The sequence below is a fragment of the Gouania willdenowi genome, chromosome 17, assembly GCF_900634775.1.
Source record: "Gouania willdenowi chromosome 17, fGouWil2.1, whole genome shotgun sequence".
NCBI classification, from domain to species: domain Eukaryota; kingdom Metazoa; phylum Chordata; class Actinopteri; order Blenniiformes; family Gobiesocidae; genus Gouania; species Gouania willdenowi.
Window position 1 is genome coordinate 530204 of NC_041060.1, and position 24257 is coordinate 554460.

The window sequence follows — 24257 nt, forward strand, 5'->3', positions numbered from 1 at the left end:
TTCATTTTCACTTTCTCCTGCGGGTTGAATCGGATGCTCTGAATGGGGTGATGATGCACACTCCAAGGTTACTGCACATGGCACGACATTGAAAGACATTTAGCAGATCCTCAACAGTGTCAACCCTATTATGACCTTTGCTCTACATAAAACACTATTCATTAAAAAAGAAAAAGAAACACCTGAAAAACAGGAAGGCAGATTTCTGGGCGTACATTTTCCCAAACAAGGTTGAACAGACAGTGGAAGTGTAACATTTCCCCTCCGCACATTGTGCACCTACAGCTGCTTTTACATCACACACGAGCAGACCTACGTCCGGCCTCGTTGATGAGGAAGTGTGTCTGAGAGCAGTAACCAAGGAAGCCCTTGACAATCCGTGTACCCTTCGTTCTTTGGTTATTCTGATTATTCCAAATCAAAATAACAAATAAACGCTGTGGTTATTTTGTTTTACCAACTTAAAACCAAAACAGAAATACAGAAAAATGAAAAACCAAACGAGGTGTTTTTCTGTTTTAAAATTAAATCTTTTGTTTGTCTGATATTTGGATATTTACGGGAAACTATGGACGAGAGCTTCATGTTTTAATCTCACCACACAGAGGGGACCCACAGACGGGGGCAAACTTTTGATAAAATGATCTTGTATCATATTGTCCACCTTACACTGATGGTAAAGAGGTGTTATTGATGTGTCGATGTTTCGTTAAAGAGTTATTGATGCTGGAAGTCTGCATCTGTGAATATCTGCCAACTTTACCGATCAGCGTTAAGGTCCAAATAGTATCCAGATAATCTGGTGACTGGGCGGAGTTTTGCTCCCGGACAAACGCATAAATCACATTACTGATGAACTGGTACATTGAAACATTATTAAAAAAAGGATGTTATGTAAAACATGCACGTGATATGATTAAAGGAACCAGAGGTGGTGTAATGAATCTACTGGTGCTCCTCGTTTCTTGTGATCAACTTTCGTGTGTGTTGATGGCTGCTGTTAGTGGCTAGAGGTATTTATAACGTGCAAAAAATAAATATGTTTACTGCTCTCAAAAAAGCTGTTTTCACAAAAGTGTGAAATGGTAGAAGTTCTAACATCTATTGTTCCTCACACCAGCCTCACAGTGATAGTCAGTCACCAGGTTATCTGGATACTATGTGGACCGTAACACTGTTAATGTCGCCAACACCATAAAACAATTAACCTTAAACGTGAGCAGCTTTTTATGAGCTAAAACATCCACAGACTGAATGAAAACATGATCAGAACCAGAAAACTGATGAAATAAATCTATTGTGTGAGGAGACCTGGTCCAGGACCTGGTCCAGGACCTGGTCCAGGACCTGGTCCAGGACCTGGTGTAGTGGACTTCAGTTCTAGCTTTAATTTCCCAGTAAATTTATAAAATATCTCACAAACAGAACAATAATTTTTTTCAAAACAGAAAACACTGCTTATTTGGTTTTTGATGTTTCTGTATTTCTGTTTTGGTTTTAATTCAATAAATGAAAAATAACTACACCGTTTGTTATTTTGATTTGATTTTAAAACAGAATAACCAAAGAACAAAGGGTACACGGATTCTTGATACTTAAGCTAAAACATTTTACATCCCTGCCTGTTTCCAAAAGGTCCAGTTTCTCAAACTCCGCCTCCAACACATTCATGTTACTTAGAATCTCTAGTTTATGTGCACAAACAGCAATGGAACATGTAAGGAAGTAACACCTGTTAAGGTTTGAACTCTACAAACCTCACCACCGATACAAACGTTAGGTCCAGCTCTCTACGGTTGTGAGACCAACAACCCATATAAACAAATATCTACACATTTATACAGTCCCTCTGACCCTTTCTCAACTCTTCAAGTAAAAACTCAAGAAAAATGACGGTAAAAACAAACTGTACAGCTCACAGACAAGTGATGATCATTATTTTCTAATTTTGTTTCGTCTTTTTTTTTTCTTGTACTGGTTATGGAGTGACATAGACAAAGGTTTTCTTTGTGCGTTACTGCAGTTAAAAAAAAAAAAGAAGTGTATCTCTGCTGCTTGCTATTGGTGAGTGTGTCGCTGATGCTAAAAGCCATCGTGTCCATTGAGAAGAAGATGAATGAGGAAAACTGCACACAGGCAGGTCCATAGTCCTCTCTGCATCCATGTGGTTTTGGAAAATCAGTGTAAGCACCCAAGGCCAAAGTATCCATCGCCATGCTCAGTGAGAAAACTCATCAGGGGGAGTGTCCAGTTCCACTCCGTCACATAAACTGTTATACTTGGACATGCGTCCCGTGGGTTTGGAGGCTTTGCACACTGGACAGGATCTTCTTCTGGTGGCCGGCCAACGTCACTCCCATCTTGGCCAGTTCACTATTTAAAAAGAAAGACGACAAATGTTAGCTTTTTTTTTTTTTAACCCTCCTATTATGCTCAAATATAACAAATAACACATTTTATCACTGGGGTCAATCCCACTGATATTTACCTCCAGAAAATGATTTTCAGAAAAAATTTTTTTTTTTATGTCAAACACTTTGTTTTATTTACACAGCTAAAACAACTTGGGGGTCACATTAACCCCAGAGAAACACCAATGTGTGTTCATGATCACTTTATGCTTAATCAATTGTGTCCATCAAATTAGGAAAAGTCATGAATTAATAAGCAAAAACTATTATTTTTAGAGTGATAAACATCGAATTGGGTCAAATTGACCTCAAGGATAATAGGAGGGTGAATAGAATTCATATCAACTCTGACCCTGAGATTCTCATGTGAATCCTCATGTTTTTTTTGATTTTCCAAAGGACACAGAAAAGCAATATATCACGTTGTCTGTTTCTGACCTTTACAGTGTCTCATTGAGCTTAATGAACGACGTGCACGTACCTGACACTGATGTAGAGGATGGAGTCCAAACTGACGTATCCAGCACTGGAAAAATTATCCTTATACTGGCCCATCTTGATGGCGTCCAACCACTCATCCACTGTGCTCACACTGAACTCTGGGCTGGATGGCTCCGCCCTGCTGTCATAGCAAACATTCAGTCGATATTAGGCCTGATCAGATCACTACTTTATGGTTTTTAAAACCAAAGAATGACATCTATAAATATTAGATGGTTTATAGCACTTAGACTCATTTATGCAGCAGGAAATAACTTTTACCATTTACAGTAAGTTCAGTAAAAAGCCTTAGCAGAACTTCCTCTAATACTTAGTGAAACTATATGTAACAAAGCACGGTTAATATTCCAGTTACCTCCAGTCGAAACGCACATGATTGTTCTTTATAAAGCCTGTAATTTCCCAACGAAAGCCAACGTTTATTTATGTAAGTTACTGTAACATCTAATATAAATCATTTATATATATACATACAGTATATAAATCAATATATTACATTTTATTGAGTATAAAAACATATATATTTACATAATATTATTATTAAATTATTATTTTGGATGATATTGTTGAACTTCCTCTAATTTTGTGGGTATTTGTTGTTATTTTAAGGAGATATTTTGTGTATTTTTATTGTCTTTTTGTGTAATCTCTCATTTTGTGTGTTCTCTTTGGAGTCATTTTTGTGTATTTCTGTTGCCGCCATGATAAATTCATGTTGGGTGTGGGATACATATGTATGTGTATATACGTATATATGCATATGTGTGTATCCATAAAATGAAGAGTCCGTCCTTAAGACTGCTCTACTGTAAAGTGCCTTGAGATACCATTGGTTATGATTTGGCGCTATACAAATAAAAGATTGATTGATTGATTGATTATGTTTTTTTATTATCATTTTGTGTGTTTTTGGACTCATTGTGGACTTTTGTGTTTTTGGAGTCATTTTTGTACATTTTTGTTCTTCTGTTTACAGTATTTTTCTTTCATTTTGTATGTTTTTGAGTCATTGTGTATATTTGTTCACGTTTTGTGTTTTTGGAGTCATTATTGTGTATTTCTGCCATCCTTTTGTGTATTCTTCTGTCATTTTATGTGTTGTTTGAGTATTTTTATTCCTGTTTTGTGTTTTTGGAGTAATTTTTTGTGTATTTTTGTTGTCCTTTTGTCATTTTTTGTCCTCGTTTTGTGTTTCTTTAAGTCATTTTTGGGCATTTTGTTGTCCTTTTGTATATTCTTTTGTAATTGTGTGTTTTTGGAACCATTGTGGATTTTTGTTTCAGTTTTGTGTCTTTGGCGTCATTTTTTTTGTTTGTGTGTGTTTTTGTTGTTCTTTTGTGTAATCTTGTGTCATTTTGTGTGTTATTTCTCATTGTGTATTTCTGTTGTCCTTTTGTGTGTTTTTGGGGTGATATTTGTGTATTTGCCTCTATTCCTGTTACAGGGTGAACATATTCAATGGTTTGTTGTCACTGACCACACGGAGCTGTTGGCCAGTTCTCGCAGACTGCCAGGGTTTCTAATGAGCTTATCCAGAATGGTGACGATCTGTCCAAACTTTGGCCGTTCACTGCGTCCTTTCTCCCAGCAGTCCAACATGAGCTGGTGTAAAACCACAGGACAATCCATGGGAGCAGGAAGACGGTAGCCCTCCTCTATCGCTTTGATCACCTGCACAACACAAACACACAAACGTCACGTTTTCCTTTTCCACCACACGTGTTGTGATCCACTGTGGTGTGACTCACATCGTGGTTCGACATCTCCCAGTAGGGTCTCTCTCCGTATGAAATCACCTCCCACATGACGATCCCGTAGCTCCACACATCGCTGGCGGAGGTGAACTTCCTGTAGGCGATGGCTTCGGGCGCCGTCCATCTGATGGGGATCTTTCCTCCCTGCAAAGGTTTCACATCACTGTCACATTTTCACTAAATACACCACATTTGGTCACACTTTACTTAAAGTTTTCTACATAAGGCTGACATTACACTGTCATTAGCATTAATAAGGGGTCATTAAGTGTTGTTGGCTAAATTATGACACCTTTGGAGCTATGTTGGCATTTTTTTGGGTTTGGTAGAGGGATCTAGTGGGATTATGTAGGGTTAGGGTGAGGGTTTGGAATTAGGTTAGACATGTGTAACATGTGGCCCAATTTTGTGCGGCCCCCAAAATAAAAACACAAAATGACAGAAAATACACAATAATCCACTAAAATATACCAAAAAATACAACATTACAGAAAAATACAGTAAAAGGCAAAAGAAAAACACAGAAAACATTGCAGAAACACACAAAACTACTACAAGTGAACAAAACAACAGTAATGCACAAGAAATGACAACGAAATTTCACAAAATGACTCAAAAAACAGAAGTACTCGAAAAATGACTCTGCAAACCCACAGTACTACAAACAAACAAACAAACAATGCCATAAACAAACAAAATTGACTCAAAAATAAGAAAATGACAACACAAATACACAGTATGACTCCAAAAAACATACAAAAATACACCAAAGAACTACAGACATTCACAAGAAAAACAACAACAAACATACACAGAATGACAGAAAAACACACAAAGTTACTATAAAAACTCTTTGTTCTTTCCTGTATTAATGCTCAGATCGCTCATTATTATAAATGATGATATGAATGTTGATCATGTGACCCTTCGATTAAAAACACAAGTTGCCTACCTCTGGGTTAGGGTAATGAATGACACTTAATGATGCTAATGACAGGTGTCATGTTATAATAATGGCAGCGTAATGTCCGTCTTTATGTATAAAACTATTAGAACTAAAGTCAGAGTTTGTTTGATGATTATTAGTATTGACCTTGTGCTGTTCATCTGTTGTCTTCTTTTTAACGTAAATTATTGAAACATGGATTAAAAAGCAAACAGGCTTGACATGACTGCCTCAAATACTTAGTGAAACTATTAATAAGGAAATAAAGTCATTCATGGGTTAATATACCACTAATTAATAAATGTTATTGTTTTTCATTTCATGGCTTTTTGTTATAATTGTTGGTGTTTAGGGAGAGAGTTTGTGTATTTTTGTTGTCCTTTTGTTTAATCTCTCATTTGAGTCATTTTTGTTGACGTGTGTTTTTCAAGTAATTTTTGTGTATTTTTGTGCATTTGTGGAGTTTTGTGTGTTTTGGACTGATTTTTGTTGTCCTTTTGTGTAATCTTTTGACATTTTCTGTGTTTTCAGAGTCATTCTTGTGTATATCTGCTGTTCTTTTTTTTCTTCTACCAATGCCATCCTTGCATAAGTTGTTGATACATAGACTAAAAAGCCTTATTTCTATTGTTACCATAGTGCTCCTGCTTTCACTCCTCCCTCTCCTACACGCACGCACACACGCACACACACACGCACACACACACACACACGCACACACACGCACACACACACACACACACACACACGCACGTGCACACACACACACACAAAAGCACACAAGCGCACACACACACACACGCACACACACACGCACACACACACACACACACACACACACGCACGTGCACACACACACACACAAAAGCACACAAGCGCACACACACACACACGCACACACACGCACACACACACACACACACACACACACACACACACACACACACACACACACACACACACACACACACGCACACGCACACGCACACACACACACATACGCGCACACGCACACATACGCGCGCACACACACGCGCACACACACACACACACCTCTATAGGCTCTTTAACATGCAGCGGCTGCCTCAGCACTACCTCACATTCCAGATCTGTGTTTGGTCAAAGTCAAATAAAAGACAAAGCTGCCACGTCAGAGTGTGCTGTACTTTTGTTTCCACCCTTACAGTCCCCCCCCCCCCTTACACTCATACACTCCCCCCACCGTGTCCTGTTTTTTTTTTTTTTTATAACTGCTCTCTCTGGATCTTTCTGCTGCCTTCCTTCATTTATTTCTTACCCCCCCCCCCCACGGAACTGAGTCTTATTTGATATCCACCTTTCTTTCTCCCCCCCACCCCTCCACCCCACCATGGTCTCCTCCCAGTGCCTGCAGCGCTCCATCTAGGTCTCCTGACATCAGTGGGAGTTTTGTGTGTGATTGTAATAGAGCAGTCAGCGGCTGATACACCCCTCCCAGGGTAATGCTAATGCCATATTAAAAACAACATCCCCAACACTTCCTCTGAATATGAATAATGCTCAGTCTCCTCGTGGACGTCTCAGATCATCTTCACTGGAGTTTCCATATTATTCTCTTTGAGCTCTAAGTTAGGAACAATAATAACTACAGATAGTTTCTGTTTGTTCTAGAGGGACTTCCTCATGTGTTTCTATTCTGCACCCCCCCCACACACACACACACAATTAACCCTTTATTAGTAGCATGTCTGCTTTCTCAGAAGAAAATGCATTTTCTCTAATAAAAGTCAGTATTTTTCCACTGTAATTTTTCCTCATTATTTATCCAACAACATTGCGTTACCCAGTCCCTGCAGAAATGTTCAATATTGTCGTCACAATTGTGAACACAAATTTAGCCAATCCCTGCCAATTACGTGCGGCTGCAACATTTACGCAATTTTGAAAAATCTGACAAAGCCCAGATCTTTCCGTCCTGATACGTCATCACGTCTTCCCTAGGCAGGGACTTTAACCCATTAATTACATAAAAATAACGTACTAAAAAGAAACAAGCGTAAGAGAGAGAATTAGTTAAAAATGATATATCGTCCAAAAAAAGTCAGTGTGTAATTAAAGGTGTAGGATTGTTTAACTCCTTTTCTTTTATGTAAACTAAGATGCTTAAGAATTTGAAAATGCAAGATACTGTTTTGTTGTTGTTTTTTAAAGTTATTTTATTTTGTTTTTATTTTTATGATGAAAATAAATAAAGAAATCAAATCAACCAAATAAAATAAATGTTTCTCTTGTAGGTGCGGTAATGGTGGACTGTGATTAGTGTGTGTATGTGTGGGTCTGATCATCTTTAATGTGTAAAGTGAACAGTTTCTACAGTATTATTAAAATATCATTTTATAAGAGATCTGTGAGGATTACATTGGTACCTGCAGTGCAGTAAATATTCAACTTTCAATGAATCCATTTCAAAAGAATTATTTATTAATCTTTGGTTTGTGCTGCAAAAACTTCAATTCAATTCAACTTTATTTATATAGCGCACATAACAACAAAGTCATCTCAGTGCATTTAAGAAAATATAAAGTCCTTAGTAAGTAATAAAGAATCCACAAGAACAAGCAATTTAAATAATTCTCTGTTTAATGTTCTCTGTGAATCTGAGCCCTTTTTATTTAATATCATGAAATAATTCAAAAGCAATTCCTTTTTTAAAAAATTTATTTATTTACCTTTATTTATTTTAAAAAAAAGCATTTGTTGCTTTTTTTTTTAAATTTTTTTAAAGCTGCTGCTTCAACAATTCAACCCAGGAGGGATTGATTACTAAATATCACTTTTGGTAATAATGTACATATGCATCTTAACGTCATGTAGTTCGATCGATAATCAGAATCAGAAATACTTTATTTACTAGCGTTAAAGAGGCTCAAGACATATTACAAATAACCAGAATCAACACTAAACAAAGACAGAAAGAAAGAAAGAAAAACGTAGATAATAAAGTCAAAGTAAGTCCTACCCTGGTAGTGTAGGCTGCCTCTGGGTCGTCCTCCAGGACTCGACTCAGCCCAAAGTCGGACACTTTACACACAAGGTTGCTGTCGACCAGGATGTTTCGTGCTGCCAGGTCTCTGTGAACGTAGCTCATGTCTGAGAGGTACTTCATCCCTGAGGCGATGCCACGCAGCATGCCCACCAGCTGGATGACTGTGAACTGCCCGTCATGTTTCTGTAGAGACAGAAGAAGAAGAAACGTCAGTGATTGGCTGCTCTAGGAAATCAGCAGAGGTGAAAGTATTGTTACTGTAATTAAGTACTTGTACTTAAAGCTGATATCTGGAGTTTCTGATAAATCTATGTTTATGTATCATTCTTTTGAAATGCCAAAAAATCCCTTTTACTATGATCTACTGCTGGTGGTCATTCATATACATTAATGTATATAAGCCCCTCCTTCCTCCTACAGACCCCTTTACAAATGGAAATGATCGCCGAGTGCACCCAGCCAATAGGCTTCCACTTCCTGTTTTTGAGTCTGTCAATCAAAGTGAACGTGGAAGTGTGCACGGAAACAAGGCCGCGCGTCACAACAGCAAACAGATAAATATGATTTAGGCTCTGACCTGACCATAGACATATATCAATACAACCCGATGTAACCTGGTTATGTTCCATGATGCATGTGCAGAAAAGTAGAGGCGTGGCTTCTGGTAGATTGGCAGAGGCAGTGGGAGGAAGTGGAGCTGTTTAGGGCGGGACATCGAGACTCTGGATATCAGTAAGTACGTTTTAAAATAAGTTAAGTAATTAATTACTTTCCTAGAACCAAATGTTACTGAGTAAATTATTATTTCTTTGTTTTAAAATGATCAACGAACATTGTGAAACTACAAAAAAATGAAAGGACGAGACAACAATAAAATTCATCACATCATAGTCGACCAATCAGATTAAACGTAACACATTGCCTTTTATTTTATTCTGAATTGACTTCATTGGTGTTATTTTATTTAAGAAAAATAATTGTACATTTTGACAAACCTTAACTTGAAGTTTTATACATAAAGGCTGACATTACGACATCATTATTATGACATAACACGTCATTAGCATGAATAAGGTGTCATGAATGCTGTCATTAAGTGTCGTTGGTTACACTAACCCTACCTAACCCCACTAGATCCCTCCACTTAACCCAAAAAATGCCAACATAGCTCCAAAGGTGTCATAATTTAGCAAACAACACTTAATGACTGCCTTCATCACATCTTATTAATGCTAATGACAGATAATGACAGCGTAATGTCAGCCTTATTTATAAAACTTCAAGTAAAGTGTTACCGTAACTTTTACTCTGAGTACTTTTTACTTGTCCTTGAGTATTTTCTGGAGGACTTACTTGTACCTGAGTAGATATATTGGTAGCAGATGTGATGACTCAGTAAAACTCTGTTTCTGTGCGTTGATCTCCTGAAGAGGCTACCAAACTAATCCATCACAAAAACAAAAGGAGGACTGGAGGTGACAAAGCCAAACCAAACGCTCCTTTTTCAAACCGTGACCACGTGTCCACCAGCGACTCAATGGATTCCACGTTTAAAGCCTGACTTTGGCAGCGAGTCCAGAACCGTTGATCGATGACGCTCCGACTCACCTTCCTCTGCCAATTATTTCTGCCCCGGGCAGCGATTTGCGTTAAAAAGCCATTCATGTTATCGGTCCTTCTCTCCTTGTCTTCTCCATCCATCTCTGTCTGAGTGAAGGACTGCTGTAATACCATCTCCCTTCATCTGGACCCCCCACTGTCTTTTCTTTGCTGGTTTTTAGATCATTTTTTTCGTCTCCTTTTCCTCAGCAGATGTGGAGTACAGTAATTAGTCGGTAGTTTTGTGAGATGCTGATTGATTCGACTGTCTAACAAACCTATAAACTACATCTGTCATCTTGCCCTCCACCTTGTGTTGCCTGGACAACGGGTGGGAGGGGTTGCCGATTGGAAAGGTTTGCCAAAGAAAGTATGTAAGAATGTAATATGTTAAGATTTCGTTTATTCAAACAACTTTTTATTCAGGAAATTTGATCTTCTGACATGTTTTGACTGCCAACTGTCAGTCTTCCTCAGAGGTGAATGCTTAGATGCATCCCTACAAGTTATTTCATAGGGAATGCATCAACGTATCTACTGATCACTTCCATGTGACTTATGAGGTGTGGGAGTGTCTGGGACTCTCTTCTCCAGAGACCATCGGGCGACAGGGGGCGTGGCCAACCTGAGAGAACTTATGAAAGAACTTGTAGGGATACCTCAAAGCAATCACCTCTGAGGAAGACTGACAGCATATTTATGTTGACGCTGTTTGCTGACACATTGATTAATATGTAATGTAATATTTCAAATAAATAAAGGAAATGAAAAGAAAAGACAAGGATGAAATCAACTGGAGTTTCTTTCCTTTTGTTTCCATATTAGAGTTGAGGAAAGAACGTCCGACTGAACACTTTTGTTATTTCAGAGGGAGGTCTGCTTAATAAATGGTCGTAATAATTAAAGACACATACGGAAGCCAGATGCACATATGAGTTGTAAAAAACATAAAACTAATTCTGTAATTATGTGCAGCCACAATAGACGCCGTTTACGAGCCTTGTTACGACACGGTGAACATGCTTCCTTCTGTGTGTGTGTGTGTGTGTGTGTGTGTGTGTTAGTTTCCCCCATGTCACTTCCTTCTGCTTGTGCGTTGCTTATTAAATTGCTGTATTTAGCAACGGGCCCATCATGGCAGCATTAATGACTCAGGAGCCACTGCAGTGGTTTTACTGTCTTGCAAAAAAACCTCTGAATGTAAATCAGGGGAGTGTTAGAAAAATGAGGTGCACCAGGACAACAACAAAGTATCTAAGAGGAGTCTGTGTGAAGCTGTATAAGCTTTATTATATTCAATGACTCCGAGTTTAAATCAAGTGTTTACCTACTTAGCAACTCCACATAAAACAATACTGAAAATGTAATGAACTTGACTGGGAAACACACACAAAATACTCATTTTACATGAAAGAAAATGGCTTTTTCCTCCTCATAATGTCTTCCTTTTTACACAGTTCTTTAAGCTTTGAAGGAAATCATCATAATTTACGAAAAAACTGTAATTTTCCTTCTTGAAATGTTGAGCTTTTTCGTGCTATTGCGGCAGATTTACTTTGAAATTGATACTTTTTATCTGCAACCAATGCACAAAACATGATATCAATTTCCCTTGGTTGAATGAGAAATTGTCAGCACTTTTTTGGTGCAATTTTGGCCACAAAGTGTTTTTTATGCACTAACACTATTGTAGAAAAGTCAGAATGCCTCTCCACCAGCTTTAACAGAACCAACACTAACCCTCTATCAAACCAATCATTGGCTCCAGTTTGAACCACATCTTCTATATTTCTAATAACTCTACTAACCCTACACTGAAGGAAAGGCAAATGTATTTTCATACACCAGACAACTCCATGTGCTGTACATCATCAAAAAGTGCAACAAATCAATAAAAAGATCATCAACACTCTTTCACATCCAGGTCAGTGTATGTTTTAGTCATTGGGTTTTTACATTCAGAAAAGAATATTTAAAACAAAAAACACGTGGTTACTTGATTTTCACTTTGAAATTCAAGAATTAAGATTAAAATTCAACGAGAATGAATAAAGTAAACTTTAAAAACTGGGTGAATTTTTTTATTTTCTGTTTCTAAAAATAATAAATTAAATGTTAGAAGAGAAAAAACAAAAAGTCTATTCTTTAATATTGTGTGACCTGAAGTTGGCATTTTCAAAGTAAGAGCACGTTTGAGAACAGTGCTGTGGTTTCTCTAAAATGACTTTGACATTAAAAAGACAAGGTTTGTCATCTGCAGAAATCTCTGCACACATATTACACCAAAGTTGGGGATGGAGGAGTTTTTTCTGTCCTTCTCTCTGAGACTTTAAGAGATTTTAAAAAACAAATCCATTCAAATAAACTTTATTTATTTAGCGCTAGTTACAATAAAAGTCATCTCAAAGCGTTATCCATGTCTCTCTCTCTTTTACATTGTTCTCATTTTTCTGTTTTCTACCACTTTTTTGTTTTTAGAAAAAGAAAATGACAATAAATAAGTTTTTAAAGCTTTGTTTATCTTTTATCCACAACATTTTTCTATTAATAGTAGTAATATAGTATAGTAGTGTAGTAATAAATGTATTTATTTATTCTATTTCATTTTTTAATATCATTTTTTAACTGAAAAATCCAGGTACCAAAACATATGCTGACCCTAACCCACCTCCACTGCCGCCTCTTAATGCCATGTTCTCGTATTTGACCATTAACGTGAGATGTTAACAAAATAAAAGAATTCCTTTTCATGTCAGTTTGTCACTCGTTTTAGCTATAGTCTAAAAATGCTGAAAAAGAAAATGCTTTGAATGAAACATTAACAATTATCCTTATTTATCTTAGGCCTGGGCAATATATTTAGATTAAAGATGTATCAAGATTTCTATTTTAGCGATATATAGTCAATTACAATATCATCTATTTAAATATTTTACAGCTTATTTTAGGAATAATAATAATAGGAGTTGCTGCTTTCACTACTTCTCAGAACAAAATGAAAAACACAGTTATATGGATTACTGAGTGTGTTCTAAACAAGCCACACAACAGACCTCACTCACACGTGCTGTCCCTTAAAGGAGAAAAAGACAAAAGGGACATTTTTTTGTGCAGCTGTTTGTTAATAAATGTGTGGCATTGTGCTTTCTAATGTAGACTTTAGTTATTCATTGTGAGCTTGCATGGCATAAGCAGCATAGGAGGTCACATAGGGCGCCGTCTGCTGGAGGGGTGCACTGCCAGCGCTCTCCTCCTCGGGAACATTTTAAAAATAAAATCATAAAATAATTTCTGATGCCCACAAGCGCCCCATTTACTTTTCTGTCTTATGAAAATAACACATACAATTACAAAACAAAGTAACTATGTTTGTCACTTGGCAAGTCACGTCACATGACGTGGGGGCGCATGCAAGTCATCTCAAGTCAGCGAGCGAGGAGTCAGAACAGGACAGGTGATTTTATTTACAATTTTTTCATCAGCGAAGCTCTTGGGTGCACATATAAAAGGCGCGCATATAAAAGTAACGTCGACGTGTCTTTTTTTTAGACCTAAAAATATGTCTGGCTGAAAATTCAAACTAGTCCGAGATTCTCAAAGTACTATTACCCCAAATGATTCTACTGGTTTGATGTTCCACATAAGTATTCATTACTTGAAAACCTTTATTTTTTAAATTGAGTTGCAGATTTATTCCATTTTTGCCATTGGCCACGTTCACATGGGAGCTTTAATTCCTCTCCTGACCTTGTAAACACTTAATTCCTAATGCTACTTTAATTCCCAATTAAAGTTTATTCTGAATTAGGTGCCTGGTTTATTTCGTTTTTAATTTTGAATTAGATAATTCCACTTAACTTGGGTAATTCCGCTTTAAGTTAATTCGGATCATTTTGCGCCTGCGCGATGACGTGGCGAGACTATTTAATAAGAGCCTTAGAATACATGAATATAATGAAACGAGTGGATGGACGGAAGCATAAACATTTCACACGGACTTATTAAACACACACAGACCTCGGTAAACACTGTAAACGGGAACAGGCTTCACCGAACGGCAGGAACTAGGACTGCATTCACATGCTGTAATATCACCAGTTTATCATTTTACCTGTTGTTAGAGCTACTGTCTTTACCAGGGAGATAATATTTATTCCTTTTACTGAGCTTTTTACCAGTGATTAGTTCATATCTCTTTCCGTTCCGCGGTCCAAACTGAAACCGTGTGTTATTGTTGAGCTGCTGATTCAAACTACAATCAAAATAAAGGTGAAAACAGTTCTAATGTGTGGTCGTCTGTGTTACAGCCGACAATAAAAGGTTTGTTGTGTGTTTTTCCTGATAGACGTGATATGTCACGTTCTCCCTCTGTCCAATCAGAGCCTTCCCAACCCCCAGTCTTAAAGTGGAATCATCTAAAGCAGAATAATCGTTTAGGATTTACTATTTCCATGTAAACACAAAGCAGAACACTTTAATTTTGATTGATTTAATTCGGAATAAATCATTCCGAATTAAAAAAACATCATGCAACCGTGGCCATTGAGTAATTTTCCCTAGGACACCAAAACGCCTAGGGCCGGCCCTGGATACAGTTACACACTATGTTTGCTCTGTGAGTGAGTTTAGATACCAACCAGATCAACCACAGCAGTTTGTGAAACCAAGATGAAATGTAATTTGTGTGTGTGTTACATAATGCCTCTTAGATGTGACCTTCACTAAATATAATTCCTGGTTTCTTTCACGTAGTTACGTCATGACTCACCTTGAGAAAAGTGTCCAGAGATCCATTTTCCATGAACTCAGTGATAATCATCACTGGTTTACCTACAGAGACACATGAGAGGAACAGTTAGAGTCACAGCTTCTCTCAGGGGAACAACACGTCACACTGACAGCTTCTAATCAGACCTCTCCATGAACATCATTAGAACAGACCAATCAGCACAATGTATGGCTGTGTGAATGTAGGGGGGGGTCCCCAGAGCCCATGAATACTAATCAGACTCAGGGGACGGGAAGGGGGTGGTATGTGCTTGGACCACGGTGCACCTGCACCACGGTGTGTGTGTGTGTGTGTGTGTGTGTGTGTGTGGAGGGGGTGGTTGACTGACAGGGCACACACACTTTGGTCCCCTGCATAGCATCTGGTGGGCCTTACAAATGATTAACAAAGTACCTGCAATCACACACGCACACACGTGTTCACGTCCGTGCGCATGCATGTAGAATGATTCGTTGCGAGTTTTAGAAACATGACGAGCTGCTTTATGTGCGCTACGTCTGGTTAAAGCACTGTTTTTATTGGACGGGCAGCATCGGGGGCAGCTAAATGACTGCAGGGGTCCTCCAGTGAACACAGGAGCATCTGAGCAGATCGCCTGTATGAAATAGACGGTGTGGCTTTAGACTTTCCATTCATTAACTACAGTAGTGTGTAGTACGTTAGTGTGACATTTCAAACACAGCATAAACATGGCTTATAACAGTACAGCAGATGCTGCATTCAAAACAACTCGAAAATTAGCATTTCCAAGTTAAAAACTCCACTCGGTCGAAAAATGGCCAAAACATGGCTGACCGACATAGAAATGTATGTTTTTGTGATGTGTTTCCTTCCAATGCACATTTCCCTGAGTAAGAGGTGGGAAAATCCAGAGTTCCAAATTACCTTGAACGCACCGTTACAGCTCCTGAGGTATTGCTCCGCTACGCTGAAATGAAATCGCGACCCCTTTCAATATGAGCATTAGCTGCTGGAAGCCTTTTTTCCCCAAAAACAAGCGCTGTAAGATTAAGGTGGAAAATGAAATAAATGATCAGTTTAGAGATGGTTAAAGCATGAAGACACAAAAAAAACAAAAACAAAAAAAAACAAGAAAAGCAGAGGACGACGAGAGATGGTGGGAGGAGGGTGGATGGCTCGTCATGGAAACGGAAGAACAACCAGCGAGGCCTGCAGTCACACTGTAGGTAAAGACACACACACACACACACACACACACACACACACACACACACACACACACACACACACACACACACACACACACACACACACACACACACACACACACACACACACACACACACACAGCGGTGTCGTCTTTGACAGTAACATTAGTCTCAGGGATAAAAGTGAAAGAGAATTGGATTTTCTTCTGCTGGGGTGAGACCTGAGACTTGTACGGAATCAACCACAACACCCCCTCCCCTCCCCATTTAAAAACCTATCATCCCTCACCGGTATCCTCACATCTCAGCTGCAGGTCAGAGCAGACCCACACCACTCCGCATCCAGACTGTGAAATGAAATGCGTCCTTTGATAAGCTTCTCTCAGGTTTACACACTATTTATCCTGTCTGTTCTCGCTCTCCCTCTGGATTGACTTTTGTCGGGCAGCCAATAGTGACATCTCAAAACAGCTCATGGAGCACTCAGTTTGTAGAGAGATCTCTGATTGGCTAAAACGTGGCCTCACACTCTTGGATTCTAAAGCTCCAATACAGAGCAAGAGCTCAGAACACTTTGAATTACAATGTGATTAAAGGTTAGAAGGAATTTTTGACCAAATGATGCCAAAAAACACTTACATACTGCAGCTTTAAGGATTTTACCTGGGAATCTGTATTGGTCAGTAATCAACAGTACCACATTTTGGTACTTTTGTGTGCGTTTATGTGGTAATCTCATTCTATGAACTTTAACAAATATATCAAAACAACATCCTTTGTATTATATATATATATATATATATATATATATATATATATATATATATATATATATATATATATATATATATATATATATATATATATATATAACAACACTTTGTATTGTAACACCTTCAACATGAAAATCCATAACTACAACTGAGCAGTGTTTATTTATTTACCTTAATAATGCACAAATGAAAACCCAGCTCTACGTACTTTGATTTCTTTTCTTTCATCTCTGGAAAAAATTGTTTGATGGATTCATGGAGTTAAAATAAAACACGTTTTTTGGGGACTTTTCAGACATTCAAGAGCTAAAAACAGCAGGTGTAAATGTGGGATATTTTCTCAAAACATGAATGTGTGTCTTGTCCAATTTTAAACTCAGAGTGAAACAAAAAAAACAGAATGATTTTTCTTAGAACTTGTATTCCATTTTTTTCTGTCCACTTTCACAGAAGACGAGAACCAGCCATAGACTTTGTATATTTAACGTTTATCTGCTAAACGTCACTGCAGGACATTCATTTCTGTGTGAGTAAAACAAAAGTGATAGACTCTCTATATATGTGGACAATTACATTAAGAGGACATATCTGTGTTATTGAATGAGGTGGCCCGTGGTACAAAGCAGAAAATGAAATAAGTTGTTTATAGATGAATGTTAGAGGATCTACGGCGGTAAATGATAGACGGGAGCGTCTCCGTGTGAGGCAGTGGAGCTGCAGAGAAACTCAATAACCTTATCTTCCTTCTCCTCACCTCAGCTTTTTTCACCTCTTTGCTCACTCATCTCCTCTCATTTCCTCACATTTGTCTCATGGCCATCTCTCCTCCCCCCTCCCCACCCCCTCCCTCCACTCCTCTAATCTCTACGTACATCTCCTTCCTTTTGTTGTCCTCATTTATTCCCGAGCCTCATTTTCTCTCATTTCCTCACTCTTGTGTTATATCTCGTCTATTGTTGCCCTCGTGTTTCCTACATCCTGCACCTTTTGACACGTTCCTCATCCCCCTTCTTCTTCTTCTTCTTCTTCTTCTTCTATTTTTTTTTTCTCTCCCTGTGCGGTCCAATCTTCAGATCTGCAGCCATATTCAAAAATATGAACGCTCTCAGGCACATTGAACGGAAATATTGTAACACTCATTGTTTAGCAGACAATGGCACACGGTTAAAACTTAATCGCTAGCTTCTTCAAACAGAGGAAAGGGAAGCGTAATTATTTTTCTGTACCTTTGTACCGCTACCCTGTGTGTGTGTGTGTGTGTGCACATGTGTGTGTGTCAGATTTGATGGAGCTTCTGGTAATTGAGGGTTTTCCAAATGAGCCGATTGTTGCAGCGATTGTAAAACACATAAAGCAGGGATGGGGGGGGGGGTGATGACAGACAGGGGAGATAAAGAGAGATGCGGAGATGGAAGGAGGAGGATGAGGAGGAGGAGGAAGATGAGGGCTGGGGCAGATTGGTGCACTTGTCTGATGTGGAGGCAGATGGATAGAGAAAAGAGAAATCTATCTGTTTTTTACTGCTTTTCTGCATGCTAGGCTGTAATTAGCATGACAATAGCAACAATCAGGTGACAGCGGAGTAGGTTATTAGAGTGGCACATGGCTTATGGGGGTTTAGGTAGGGAACGCACGCACACATGCACAAAAAAAACGCACAAACACTCACACAGACAAGAAAACCCAAAGTACACTACGCACACAATGGAAATTGTTTCTCAGAATAAAATGCATTAAGTGCCCAAAAAAAAACATCATTATCACTGCATGTGAGCAACTCTAAAAAATCATTTTACCAAACACAATAAGAACCTGGTTTAATATAACAACAAAAATGATTTAATACATGGAACTGGTCAATAATAATAAAAAAGAGACATTTTTGACTCATTTTCTTTAATTATAAATGAATTATTTAGTGAATAAAATGAGTCTAGTGAGCTCTTTAACTCATTATTATTTATTTATAAAGGTCATTAATCATAAAGGTGTAATTGTACAGAAATATATTTCACACTGACTAATAATAAATAATAATGTTAATGAGCCAATGACGTATAAAGATTTCACCACATGAAATTTCATAAAATGTTCATGATCTGGACAAGGCTGCATAAATATTATGATGGAAATAAATATAGAAATAATTTGAAATCTTATACAGAACTTATACTGTATAATATCACCAGAATAGGGCAGAAAATTAATTTAAAGGAATTAAAAAAACATTTGTTCACATGATATTTTGATACTTTGAATAACAGAATACATTACAGAAGTAATTTAGTGAGTAAAAAAAAATAATAAATTAACGTGAGAGCATATATACTGTGTTACTACCTATTAATTGTTGTTTTTTAATGCATTTTTTGACTAAAATAAATGCAGTTGGACAGAATATTTAAGTGTGATGTCATTGACCCCAATATAAAAACATATCATCTAACTTTTAGAAATATATAAACATTAAAGCAATGCATTAAAAAGCACATGCAAACTATTCTGCATTGATTCTGGTTGAAGCCCATTATTAATGATTCTCTGTCATGAGATTATAACTCACTTTAAAAACATTGATAGTGTTTAAACACCGAGGACCTGATTTACTGTCGCTTTGAGTAAACGTGGCCTGTTCAGAACCAGAACAAAGAGGTCAGAACACATTAGTCAAGTCTTTACACTGGCTCCCAGTCAGCCTCAGAGGAGACTGTAAAGTTCTGCTGCTGGTTATAAATGTGTGAATGGGTTTGGTCCAGAATACATCAGTGAGATGTTAGTCAGGTATGAACCCAGCAGGTCTCTGAGATCTATGGACACAGGTCAGATAGTGGAGCCCAGAGCTCACAGTAACCATGGTGATGCTGTGTTTAGTTGTTATGCTGCTATTTTTGTGTATTTCTGTTGTGGTTTTGTTCTTTTTTGTAGTAGCTTTGTGTGTTTCTGGAGTATTTTCTGTGTTTTTATCTTGTCTTTTATTGTATTTTCCTGCAATGTTGTAATTCTTTGTATTTTTTCATGTATTCTTTACTTTGGGGGCCGCATAAAATTAGACTATGTCTGTACAAAGCTATCACAACAAGGATTGCACCAGTCAAACATGCAAAGTAACAAGATTTCTACTTGTAATTCATACGATATCTGCTGAGCATAAATATTAGGAGCAGGAAATGCAAATCAATGGACTTAGTACGCGCAATGTGATTTATTATTAATGCACCTGATTAACGGAGACTACATTTATTTAGCACGTTTGACTTTAACGTTGATGAATAATGAGACGAGGAAACTTTTCTGCTTGATCAACATTTCTGAATGAAATAATCGCTGTTTTGGTATCATTTTTTTGATTGATCGTGAATCCACCATCGGCTTGTTTCATAATGTTTTATCTCAGTTTATTTGAATGTTTCAATGATAGTTTAAATATGAGGTAAATGTGCAAAAAGATTATTTCTGAATTAGTTTGGTAAATATGGTCTTTTTTAGTCTATTTTCTTTTTCTTTAAACTAAATTCATAGTGTAATTAGTGTTTTAATCAATAGTTTGTATAAATATATGTATGTTTACATTTCATTTTAAAATTATAACAGTTATAATACAGCTGTCTGGGGTTAGTCTGGCCACAAAGCTTTATTTAGTGATGGTATTCTTCTTTGTTTAGTTTTTTGCCTGTTTTTTTTTTTTAACTATTTCAATAGTTTTGTTGTATGTATATATTCATAAATGTTGAATATTTCTGAAAAACAGGTGATTACCTCCCTATCTCTGCACAATGATGTCATTGAACACAACATTGTTCTTCTATGTTGTGCACCTAAGATAAATTCTAAACTTGCCAGAAACCAAGTGCTTTCATTTTCTTCCTGTTATTACAATTTTTTTTGTTACAACTTATTTCTCCAGAGATTAACAACTGCTAACGGCACCCTAACCCCTACCACAGCAAACACAGCAATTACTCCCCTATTCTACGCAAAAAACAATACATCTCCGACTAATTCTGGCTCCCTGGCAGCTTCACACCTACACAAATCAATCCAGGGCACCTGAGTCTGGAGCAGTACGGGTCAGCCAGCCTGATTAGACTGCGGGAGGTGTGAAGGGACCAGCTGGTGTGAGGTGAAACAAGGCCTAAAGGAATTATTGACCCATCTCAACTCTGGCCCCCTTCGCTGGCACAAACAGCCCCCGAACTGTGACCTGTGAAATTACTGCTCCACTAGTGAGATTTGTTTCTGTGGAGCACTATCAGCTTCCCAATGTGCCGTGAAGACCTGCCAGAAGCTCAGGAGGAATGAGGAAATGCATGTAGCCGCAGGCAGGAGCTCATTACATACACACAATAATAAAAAAAAAGCCTTAAAGCAGACATAGGCCCAAGAAATACAAAAAACAGAAGAAAAAACCCACAAAATTACACAATTACAGTAAAAATAAACAAAAAAAAAACCACACAAGATGACTACAAATGAATTAAAGAAAAACCCTAACTACAAAAATAACTCTGAAACACACAAAATACCTCATAACGCACCAAACAACAAAACTATACAGAATGACAGAAAACAACAAAACAATGACAAAAATGGGAAAAATTATTTCAAAAACTCACAATACAACACATTAAATAACAACAAAAAATATACAAAAATGACAGAAAAATAAACAAAACAACAAAAACACTCAAAGCCTTTGAGCTCTATGCTACAAATCTAGATAATTATATCCTGGATTAATCTCTGTTAGCGGGCTTCAACTAACCAAACATTCCCTGTCAGAGAGAAGCTGTCCTACGAAGGTCAACAACAACAAGGTCATTTAAGCCAAGTGTTTTCAGTACGTGCACGTTCACATAAAAGGGGTGGAGCTTGCAGCATCTGACCAATCAATAGAGAGAACTGGCAGACTGAGCGTCTTTACAACGAATGGATGAACATCTTATGATCATAAACAAATATAATAAATATAAATCCATGATGACAGCGAAGAGCAACAGTGTTAGTGCAGCGCACAGCAGGAGGCGGAGCTTTTATATTATTTATGATATTAATCCATTGGATGATAAACAGACAGCGCTCTGCAGTTAAACTTTATTACAGCACACACGTGTTTCTATTCAGGTAGATCTATTTATCACAGACTGGGATGAGAACACATTGTTTCACTGTCTATAGTATGTTCCTGATGATGGGGTCAGCCTCACTATAGCGTATGAATTAATTAATTAATTCATGACTATAGATCAGTCTATCTGATATAAATCTCTATGTTTCCTAAATGATGTCATCAGTAAATGAAAGGATTGCATCATGTCTAAATATTTTCTCTCCTGTCAGCGTCAGATCAGATCCACACAGTGACCTGTCATTGGACAGCTCGCTTTCTAAGAGATCTGATTGGTCAGGAGGCGGGACTTTAGCACTCGTTAAGATCATAGCCAGAGCAAAACCTAGTGCTAACCAGGTTAGTCGTTCAGCCTAAGTTACCATGGTGATTTAGCGAGCATCGTAGTCCAGCGCACACTGATTAAATCCTGGAAGTTAGCGCGATAAGAGCTAATCTAGATGTTTCCTGTACTAATGCTCAGATTGGTCATTATTGTAAATACCCCCCCACCCCCCCCTCGCTGTGATAGAAGTTGCTTACCTCTGCTTTAGTGCATCGTCTTAATATTTGAGACTTGATTTGCATTTAATGTAATATTTCAAGATTTAATTTGACTGCTGCACTTATGTTGGAGGCACAAAGAGAAAGTAAATTAAATATGCATACAGCTGAATATTCATGGCACTAAAACACATCCACTTAACTTTATGAGTTATTAATATTCATGATAAAGCATTGTTGTTGGCCTGAGTGTCACTGAGTAACGATGGATGGATAAACGGGAAATGTTGACGTGTGACATAAGACGTTCTGCTTTTCTGAGAATTCTAATTAATTAAAGGCCTTGCGAGTGATCTTGGAATTAAAAAAACTATTTGTATTCTTATATTAACCTGGTCTGACCAACATTTTGTTTCCACTTTGAATAAGGGAGTCAACAACAACAAAAAAGCGTAGGATTATATCAGCGTGCTTCTAAAATCTCTGTCAGAAGCACCTTCTAGATTATTTTATATTTATCCTATTCAACTGTACAACATTATTATTCTTAAGCTAAACTAGTGGTTATTTTACAACATTTAATTATTTGTTTTTATTGGATTTACTGAGGTTTCTATGCAATTTATTTTCCATTTATTTTATTCATTCTTAAAATATTCTTAAATTTATGCTCCAAGACAGCAAAACAGCCAGTATCAGATTATCACAAAAAATGTATTATTTACTTAATCTGGCTTTCAAATTTTGATGTTTTTATGCTAATTTTAATGTTTTATATTTTTTAAACTAGTCCCTTGTTTGCTTTGATTTTATTTCTGACTCTTTCTTATTTTATCATCTTTTTATTTATTTTATTAAATTACTTCTATGTGCATTCTAGAACATTCTTATGTTTAACTTAAACTAGTGCTTATTTTGCATTTAAAAAATATAATCTTTAGGTTTATCTTCTAATCTATTTTCAATTCATGTAATTCAACTGTAAAATATTCCTAAATTTAAGGTTAAAATGTCTGTAAATAATAAATTGGTGAGTTTTTCTCATACCTACTGTTGCTGTCTATTGTTCAAGCCTTTTCTAACATTCCAAAATAAGTAATAATAGTATTAATGATTCGTGCACATATTGTATCAGATTGATATCGGTATTGACCAATACTCAAGGATGCCGTATCGGTATCGTATCGGAAGTGGAAAAGAAAACACTAAACCATAATCATGCGCATGGGTGGTCCACACATGGGAATTCCTGCTTCATTTTATTTTATTGTTTGGTGTTGTTTCATTACTTTTTTCAATAAAGTGCATAATAATAAGAATTTGGACAAATTTGACCATTATTCAGGAAATTAGCATCACATATGAAGTCTGAATTATCTGGGTTTATTTACTAAAAATAAAATTGAAAGAACAGCTACTAGTAGTAATCTTCTTTATTATAAACTCTAAGTTCCTACAGCAAACATTGGCAACTTGTAGCCCGGGGGAAACTTAATATTTTACGGCCCCCAAAATTGTAATTCAAGAAGTTGGAACGAAAATGTCCACAATAATACACAAAATATACAAATCGGCAGCAAAATGCAAAAAAAATAAAACTCCACATAAAATGACTACAAAAACACACAAAACAACACAATATAGAAAAGCTCAAAGACACACAAACTGTTCAAAAGATTCCA

General features: G+C 37.2%; 1 protein-coding gene across 2 annotated transcripts in view; it reads right to left on the reverse strand.

Annotated features, from left to right (window-relative positions):
* Positions 1-1088: 1088 nt before the first annotated feature.
* Positions 1089-24257, reverse strand: part of LOC114479144 (ephrin type-A receptor 3-like) — a 137381-nt gene continuing 114212 nt past the window's right edge. The window contains exons 14-19 of one of the 2 annotated variants that reach the window (XM_028472661.1): positions 15005-15066; positions 8611-8820; positions 4661-4810; positions 4390-4583; positions 2893-3030; positions 1089-2373 (exon numbers count right to left, since the gene is read on the reverse strand). In XM_028472661.1, the coding sequence (XP_028328462.1) occupies positions 2274-2373; positions 2893-3030; positions 4390-4583; positions 4661-4810; positions 8611-8820; positions 15005-15066 (854 nt within the window). In that variant the 3' untranslated portion in view covers positions 1089-2273. Of the gene's footprint in view, positions 2374-2892; positions 3034-4389; positions 4584-4660; positions 4811-8610; positions 8821-15004; positions 15067-24257 lie in introns of both variants that reach the window. The other variant, XM_028472660.1, reaches the window with a different exon arrangement.